The sequence below is a fragment of the Mesoplodon densirostris genome, chromosome 19 (genome assembly GCF_025265405.1).
Source record: "Mesoplodon densirostris isolate mMesDen1 chromosome 19, mMesDen1 primary haplotype, whole genome shotgun sequence".
NCBI lineage: Eukaryota > Metazoa > Chordata > Mammalia > Artiodactyla > Ziphiidae > Mesoplodon > Mesoplodon densirostris.
The window spans coordinates 7,909,369-7,918,727 of NC_082679.1; the positions used below are offsets into that span (position 1 = coordinate 7,909,369).

Sequence of the window (9,359 nt, forward strand, 5' to 3'; positions counted from 1 at the left end):
AAGAAAATAACAGGGATTCCCTGGAGGTCCATTGGTTAGGACTCGGTGCTTTCACTGCCGTGACCCGGGTTCAATCCCTGGTTGGGGAACTAAGATCCAACAAGCTGCACGGCAGGACCAAAAAAAAATTTTTTTTAAAAAGGGAAAATAACAAATTATTGGATTGTATCTCTGTATCTATTGATCATCTGGGTTTATTAATAAGTTATATGTATTTATTATCATCTGGGCTTGTTAACAGGTTAATGGTCTCCCCCAGCACGGCCATGCCAGCTTCTGGGGATGCCCATACTACCAGCTTGGTGCGTACCTTAACCGCACTTGTAGAAGTACATGCGAGCACAGTGTGGGCACTCAGCTTCCTTCTCTACTCCTGCATGTCCGGCTTTTTTTTTTTTTTTTTTTTTTTTAATTTATTTAGGCTGCTCCAGGCTAGTTGCCACATGCATGTGGGATCTAGTTCCCCGACCAGGGATGGAGCCCGGGCCCCTGCATTGGGAGTGCGGAGTCTTACCCACTGGACCACCAGGGAAGTCCCCATCCTCCTTCTAAGCAATATTGATATCAGACCTTACTCTGCATCTTGCTTATTTTTTAGTTACTCTACTATGGCAGTCTTTTCAAATCTGCAGCTGTCTCCTTGTTTTTATCTTATCTTATTTATTTTTTAAATTAATTTTTATTGGAGTATAGTTGATTTACAATCCTGGTTTTTTAAAAAAGCTGCCAGAGCGTTATTGACAATTGCCATGGTATGGAAGAAACCTAAGTGTCCATTAACAGATGAATGGCTAAAGAAGATGTGATAAGGACTTCCGTGGTGGTCCAGAGGGTAAGGCTCTGCACTCCCAGTGCAGGGGGCTGGGGTTCGATCCCTGCTCGGGGAACTAGAGCCCGCCTGTATGCCGCAACTAAAAAGTCCGCATGCTGCAACTAAAAGATCCCGCATGCCGCAACTTAAAAAAAAAAAGTGATATATATACATATATATAATAGAATATTACTCAGTCATAAAAAGGAAGGAAATTTTTCCATTTGCAGCAACATGGATGGACTTGGAGGGCATTATGCTAAGTGAAATAAGTCAGACAGAGAAAGACAAATACTGCATGATATCTCTTATATGTGTAATCCCCAAAACACAACAAACCAGTGAATAAAACAAAAAAGAAGCAGACTCACAGATATAGAGAACAAACTAGTGGTTACCAGTGGGGAGAGGGAAGGGGGGAAGAACAACATAGGGGTAGGGGATTTTTTAAAAGGGTTATTATGGGATTATATGAAATCATGTGTGTGAAATTTTTGAAAATTTTAAAGCACTATAGAATTTAAAGAATCTTTCATTCAATAAAAAAATTCTTTTTAATAGCTGCGAGATATCCCATTTCCATCTTGAACATTATTTTCCTGTTGAGGAAATGTCCTCATTTTTTTTTTCGTGTTTTCAATTATTTTAATAACAGATGGAAATTATTATCACCTAAAGTTTTAGAATCATTATTTTTCTGCTTATGAAAAATTACATATAGAACATTTGGAAGATACAAAAAATAATAGAGAAGATAATAAATATCACCTGCAATTCCCCCACATAGAAATGACCATGATATAGAGATAGGTGGATAGCCAGCTAGAACTTTGTTTCTCAAAGCCTCCTAATTTTAAGTGAATTTTGACAAATGCATAATACCTCCATGCAATCCAAACCCCTATCATAATATAAAATAGTCGATCACCCCAGAACATTTCCTGGTGCTTCTTCCCAATTAGCTCCCACCTCCACCCTGAGGCTACCACTGTTCTGAGTTTTTCCATCATAAATTGACTTGGCTGGTCTTGGGCCTTCTAGAGCTGTCAACTTATAGAAAGTACTCTCTGGCATCTGCCTTCGTTTGCTTAGCATAATACTCTTGACATGCACCCACGTTTGTGTGTGCATTATAGAGTTTGTTCCTTTTTATGTCTGAGTAGAATTCGACTGTATGAATAGATTACGGTGTGTTGACCCACTGTCCTGTTCATGGCTGTTTCCGGGTGCCGCTAATATGCATAAACCCACTGTGACCATACTTGTCTTCGTGTGGAAACTACATGATCATTTCTCTTGGACAAATAAGTAGCATTGGAATTGCAGGGTCATAGGGTAGGATGTCATACTGTTTGGATTATAGTAACTTTATAGATTTTAAGTTCTGATAGGGTCAATTCTCCCTCCCCATTTTTTTTTCTTCCCTGGCTATTCTTGTACATTTAAAATCTATACACACTTTTAAATGATTTTTTGATTTATTAGTTTGATGATGATGATGATGATGATAATGATGATAGAGAACAATCTAGCTAAAGAAATGAATCACTCTCTTCAAATTCTCAGGGTTCTTTGTACTGCGTCCCTGGCTCTGTCCCTCAAAGCCCAGCAGATTCTTTGTGGGCCCAGTGGCCTGCACTGCCCCACCTCCCCTTGATCCCCACGCTAGCACAGCCAGTGTTGTTCCGTTCCCACTGTCAAGTTCAATTTGTTCCCTGCACACACCGTGCTCCACCACACCTTTGGAACTCTGCATGTGCTGTGCCTTTAGCCTGAAGGCTCTTCTCGACTTTTCTCTCTTCCCTTACGCTCTCTCTCTCTCTCCCTTCCAACATATATTTATTAAGCCCGTACTATGTACCTCTCCCCACCCTTGAGGCCTTTGCAGCCTGGAGCCATGTCATCCAATAGAACTTCCTCTGATGATGGAAATGTACCATTCTGTACCATGGCGGCCACTGGCCTCATGTAGCTACTGAGTCCTTGAAATGTGACCCATGCAACCTGGAGCGGGGCACAACTTTTAATTTTATTGAATTATTATTGATTTCAACTGAAACACTGATACTCAATTCAATTATTGGAATACTTTTTTATGCAGGTTTGGAAAAGCTCAGGCCTGAGAATCAACTTTTGTCAGCTGTAACAGTGATGAGAACTGAATGCAAATCAGACCTTTCTTTTTCTTTCTTTTTTTTTTTTTGCGGTACGCAGGCCTCTCACTGTCGTGGCCTCTCCCGCTACGAAGCACAGGCTCCGGACGCGCAGGCTCAGCGGCCATGGCTCACGGGCCCAGCCGCTCTGCAGCATGTGGGATCCTCCCGGACCGGGGCACTAACCTGTGTCCCCTGCATCGGTAGGTGGACTCTCAACCACTGCGCCACCAGGGAAGCCCCAAATCAGATCTTTCTGATGTAAGGTTAGCACCTGATTTGAGAAAGTGCACACTGTGTTCAGAGCCTTAGTATGAAAAGACTAAAATATCTGATTAATAATTTTTTTCTATCGATTATAGGTTGAAAGAATATTTCAGATATAATGGGTTAAATAAAACATCTAATTAAAATTAATTTCAACTGTTTCTTTTACTTTTTGTTTAATGGGACTAAGAAAATGTTTACCTAGGGGGCTCGGGTTATGTATCTATGGGGCATTGTTGGTCTGGAGGGTGGACAGGCCACAGACTCATTGATCCCATTTGGGGTGACCAGCTCCCACCCCCACTCCATGAAGGTGATGGGGCCACAGAGGGGCAGCCCCTCCCTGTAGCTCCAGGCCCCTATCTGATCCCTTTCTCTAGCATGGAGGTAAAGAGAGGGGTCTCTGGAGCAAATCCCAGATGTACGAGTCCTCTCTGGGCCTCAGCTTTCCCATCTGTAAAATGGGAATCCTAACATCATCACCCTCACAGGACTGTTGTGGAGACGGAGGGGGTTCAGCCACACAAAGCTCTGAGCACAAGCCTGGTGCGTGGCCAACGCTCAGGAAAGTCATAATTATTACCATCTTTCACCCCGTCCCCACCCTTCCTGGCACCTGGGTTCCTGGCTCAGGAGTGGTCACGGGAATTAGAGAAGGAGGAAGGAAAACTGTGTGATCCTTGACTCAGCAGAGAACGACAAGTCTGACATGTCCTGGGGCATCACCCACCACACCCATTTCACTGATGCACAGCTATCTGCCGGACCCTGTCTGCTCGGCGGGCCCCAGTTGGCGGGTCCCATTTGGCGGGTGACATGGGTGGGATTTGAACACAGGGTTGACTTCCTGTGAGTTTCTTGACTCGTGATGTGAGCCTTCTTGTCTGCAGTGGCAGAGACCTCGGGGGCTCTGGTCCAGGTCCCCCCTGCGAGTAGCCGGCCACGCCACTCTTGGGGTCTCTGGTTCAGGCCTCCCAGTGAGACCAGGGTCTCCCTTCTTGCCTCAGCATTCGATGCCACTGAGGGTCCGCTGGGTCCCGCTCTGCATCCCCCAGAGCCTGCCTTCGGCAAACTGGGCTGCTCTGGTTCTTTCCAAGTGTGTCCTGGATGTTCCCACTTCCTGATCCCTATGCAGGGCCGCAGGCATAAGTGGGATGTGGGCACACATCCTACCGCCCCCCCCCCCACCGGCCTCTAGAGAGCGAGGGAACCAAAACACATCCTTCCCTTCACTCTCCAAGCCTGGGTCCCTTGCAGGGAGACCAGTGGTGGGGAGAAGGGAAGGTGGGGCTGGGAGCATCTTTTTCTAATCCTCACCAGGGCACCTGATTTATCAGTAGAGGTCCAGAGCCCCACCTCCTCTCTGCCTGCCCAAATTCCATGCAGGCAAGAGGTCCAAGGTCTAATTATTTATTTATTGCCTTTTTATTAGCAGCCCCCTTCCCCTTGGGAAAAGCAGCTCTGTGACTGGCAGGACTATAGCCACAAAATCATCCAAGTAGCTTGGCCTCCCCAGGGAAGGAGGAGCCAGGGCTGTAAAACCAGGGTCGGTGACTTCAGCCATAAAAACGGTGAGATCTGAAAAGACCTTGTTTGGGGTTGTCCAAGATCAGAGGTAGGGGAGGAGGAGCAACCACAGGTCCAAATGCTGGCTAGGCTTCTCCTGGCCTTGACCTTCTCCAGAAAGGGCTGGTCAAGGCGCAGCCCAGTGCACGGGGTATTCCAGGAAATGCAGCAGAACACAAGATACCTACTAAGCCTCCTGTCTGGGCAGGGTTCCCTCCTGATCCTCCTACCCCTCATCTTGCTTATCCCCAAATTCCTTCCACATCTGCCCACCCTTTCCAGGCTATGATAGAGTCAGGCTGTCCTGGTTCACATCCTGACTACAGCTCACTTGACAGCTGTGTGACTTTGGACAAGTCACTCAACCTCTCTGGGCCTCAGTGGCTTTCGTCATAAGTAGAATGATAATAGTTAATCATTCTCGTGGCTTAATCTCGAACAGTTGTTGTGAGGATTAAATGAGGTAATAGGTGGAAGACGCTAATCAAGGTGAGCATTAAAAAGATTCTCTAGGGATTAACATCTTCTGGGCTTGTCTCTGTGTCACCTCTGACTCCTGAAACTTAGTATAACTGCCTGGGTCCTGCTTACCTCCTGCTTCTAACTTTTTCCTCTTAAAATTTTGGTTTTGCCCTTAAGATCCGTTTTTAGTCCTTTGGATACATACAAGTCTCCATGGAACACATTTAACATTTCGAAACCATAATTTGTAACAAATTATGAGCTAATGAACTAGAACATTCCTAAGCGATATGTCTCTCGGGTGCCTCTGGGTTCCTTCTTGTCCCATTGGTCTCTCCCCCTCCCCACCATCCAAATTAAATCCCTGTCAGTCACTTGTTTTTTTTAAAAGACAGTTTGTTGTTTTTAAATTTTTTTTAAAGATTTTTTTTGGATGTGGACCATTTTTAAAGTCTTCTTTGAACTTGTTACAATATTGCTTTTTTTTGGTTTTTTGGCCCTGAGGCGTGTGGGATCTTAGCTCACCTGCACCCCCTGCATTGGAAGGCGAAGTTTTAACCACTGGACCGCCAGGGAGGTCCCTATGCTTGTATTTTAAAAATGATATATTGCTTAGCTTTTCTTGTTTTGGGGGAGGCGGGGAGCTTAAAAATGGAATCGGGCTGCAATTAGTGTCCTGGGAATCACTTCTTGCCCTTGACATTAGGACTCATTCATGTCACTTCCAGCAGCCGCTGTCCTTTTCCTCTACTGGCTCCTCCCCTGCATGCCCTGCCCCTCCTCACTTGTCTTCCAGCCCTGACTCACCCTGCAAGTTCCAGCTCAAAGCTTGCCTAATCTCTCCCCCATTCATTCCTTGACATCATTCTCAGAGCCTTCACAGGTTCCCCAAGCCGAGGACTGCAGAGGTGGTCCCGACTCTGTGCCTGTCTGTGAATGGTTCTGCCTTCTGGTACCACGGCACAGGTTTGAAGGCAGAAGTGTGATCAGGGACTTAACCTGTGGTGGCCAAGAATCTTAAATTGTATGAGAAGGAGTTCTCCAGGTGAAGGAGAGAGGTCATTCCAGGTGCAAAGCCTTCGAGGTGTGAGATCTGGGCTGGAGGGGATGCGGAAGCAGCCAGGTGGGGCCCATGGAGCAAGGAAGGTGGGGAGGGGGCTTGGGGGGCAGAGAGGTGCTCCCACAGAGGGAGCAGGGCCAGCAGCAGGACCCTAGGCCCGCTCCCCCATTTTAAACCAGAGCAGCTCTGTTTTGATCTCTATTATGTATTTCTGTTTGGATGTAAGATTTCTCCTGGACAAAGGAATCTGTGTCTTAAAAACGTTTTGGAAACCACTGCTGTGGGTGCTGGGGAGCCATGGAAGGGACTTGAGCATGGGGGTGGCCAGGGACAGATTTAAAGATTTAGAAAAGACTTCTCTGGGAATCCCTTCAGAGGAAACCATGTATGCAAAGGCACTGAGGCAGGGAATAGTGAGGTATAACCAGGGAATTTGAAGTGCTGGGGTAGATGGAATGCAGGTAAGGGAGGGGATTGACCTGGAGAAGCCAGGGTGCCAGGGCCTGGAGGGCCTCTGGATTGGGAGGAGGGCAGGGGCAGCTCTGGGAAAGACTGGAGGCGTGGAGGCCAGGGAGAGGCTCCAAGGGCAAAGATGAAGCCTGAGCTGAGACCATGAGAATGGAGAGAGTCAGGGGTCAGGAGAGTGGGGTTGGGGAGTGACAGTGGAAGGAGTGACAGTGGAGGGAGAGGAAGGAAGGGACAAAGACAATTGCGGGGGGTGGGTTCTGACCTGGTGACTGATGGGGCCATCCCTGAGATGGTAACCTGGGAGGAGGAATAATTCTGGGGAGCCAATGAGTTCCCACACAGCACTGGGGACATTATGTGTCTGAGGGGCCTGCAGCAGAGAGTCCAAAAGGGATGTTAAGGGCCCTCATGAGAGGCATCCTTCTGGGTCCAGGGGATTCCAGAAGCTCATGGAAAAGAAGATTTTAAGCCACCTCCCCGGGGGCTGCAGAATTTCGGTCCAGAAGTGTCTTATAGGTGAGGGCTATTTACTCCCATTTTTCAGATGAGGAAACTGAGGCTGGGAGAGGACAAATGACTGAATCAAGGTCACGCACTGAGCAAGGGCTGGGGATTTTATGGCCAACTGGCTGTGCGGGAGCAAAGAAGAGGGAGGCTCCCAGGGCCTGGTGGGAAGAAAAGGCTTCCTAGATGTGGGAACCCAGGAAGGGAACCAGGTTATCTCAGGAGGGAGAAATGGCAGAACCCAGAAGCCCAGAGAAAAGAATGTTAAAGAGAGAATGCTGGGAGTTTCTTCAAACAGAGCTGGGGTCGGCCTGGTAGCCACCCTCATCCTGAGAGGCCCAGAGACCCAGGAGGCTTGTCTATGTCACACAGCACTCAGAATTCAACTGCTCGTCTCTGGAGTCTGGGGCATGAAGGTGAGAGAGGGGAGGGGTGAGCCTGAAACAGTACAGTCAGGGGTGGCTGGAAGAGCTCAGGAAGCCAGGAGAGACTTGCCTGGCAGAATGCAAGATATGGAGGGTTGGGATCATCTAAACAGCTCACTGTGTGATCTTGGGCAGGCTGCCTGCTCTCTCTGAGCCTGCACTTTCTCCTCTGAGAAATGGAGCCGTGGGGAGAGGGTATCACTGAAGAGAGGGGTAAACACAGACTCTGGGGTCAGGTGGACAGGGTTCAGATTTGCTTCTGGCTGTGTAATCATGGTCCCATCACTTTTCCTCTCAGTCTCAGTTTCCCCATCTGGAAAGTGGGTACTATAAAAGTGCCTGACTCATTCCTAGGAACAAAGGAGTCACACTTCTGAGGCGGGGAAAGCTCTGTCTTGGGGACCCATACTTTGGGTCCCCAAGTCCTCCAGGGCCACAGACTCTGACTCTGAGACTCATCTGTATCCCAAACCCAGTCCACCTCTGCTCTCCCATCCTCCCCCACCCCAAACAGAACAGAAGCCCCTTGAGGGCAAGCACCCCCATCTGAAGGGCTTTTGGTCGTGTCTGGGAGGAAAGAGGGTACAAAGGGCCCTCCTGTTTCCCGGGCAACTACCATGCACCAAGCCCCTGCTCTCATCCAGTCCTACATCAGGCAGACAAACTGCTTCTGGACCCCTTAGATGGACAGAGAGACTAAGGCCCTGAGACGGACAAGACACGCCAAGCATCCCAACTGGTGACTCAGCACAGCCCGGGTCCTCGAATCCCTTCGCAGGAAGGATCTGCACTCCAGGGTGGACGAGCCAGCCCAGCCCAGCCAGTTCTGAGGCTCCAGGAGGCCGGGGGCCACCTTTGCAGAGGCCCCTGGCTCTTCCCCCAGGCCACCTCCTCCAGGGGCGCTGCCGGCACGTGCCCAGGTCTGGGCCTCACCTGATCTCTGAGATGTTTTTATCATAGGGGTCCCACGCAGCCTGGTTTCCGCGCTCGGCAGGCTCATCCATGGCAGGAGGGCGAGGGTGGGGAGAGGAGGACGCGCTGGGAGCAGATGGCACAGGGAGCAGGTGTGCGTGGCGGTGGCGTCTACCACGCAGGGAGCCCGCCAGGTGCCTACCTCCACGCCCAAGGGGAGGGGCAGCATCCAGCCGGTTCTCCCAGCTGCTACCCACGCCTCCCACAGTGGGGAGAGGCCAGGAGGGAGCCACCCTTCTCTGAGGGTGTAGAAGAGGGGTGATGGGCACCTCCTGGGCATCTTGCCAGTGGCTGGGGACACAGTCCAGGGGGTTGGAGACAATCCCACACCGGAACGTTCCGTGTGGGTGGCTGTGGGCATGTCTGTGCCCATCTGGAGCCTCAGTTTGCTCATCTGATCAAGGAGCTAGTCCCGTCTCAGAGAGTTCATTCATTCATTCATTCATGCCTCTATCCATTCAAGAAATATTGATTGAGCACCTCCTGTCTGCCAGGCGCTGTTCTAAGGGTTGGAACGCTGCTGGGAACCAGACCGACAGAAACTGCCCTGGCGGGCTGACACTTGTAAGGGGCACGCGTCGAAACAGATTGAGAGACGGGGACAGACGCAGCCAGGGGCACAGGGACACAAACAGGAGAGAGGGGGCCACTGAGAGAGGGTCAGAGACAGC

At 49.3% G+C, this 9,359-nt stretch overlaps 1 protein-coding gene across 1 annotated transcript in view; it reads right to left on the minus strand.

Moving 5' to 3' along the window:
* SULT2B1 (sulfotransferase family 2B member 1) overlaps positions 1–8,720 on the minus strand; it is a 34,435-nt gene extending 25,715 nt beyond the window's left edge. The window contains exon 1 of the mRNA XM_060084721.1: positions 8,650–8,720. Coding sequence (XP_059940704.1) covers positions 8,650–8,720 — 71 coding nt within the window. The remainder of the gene's footprint in view (positions 1–8,649) is intronic.
* Between the last annotated feature and the right edge of the window lie 639 nt (positions 8,721–9,359).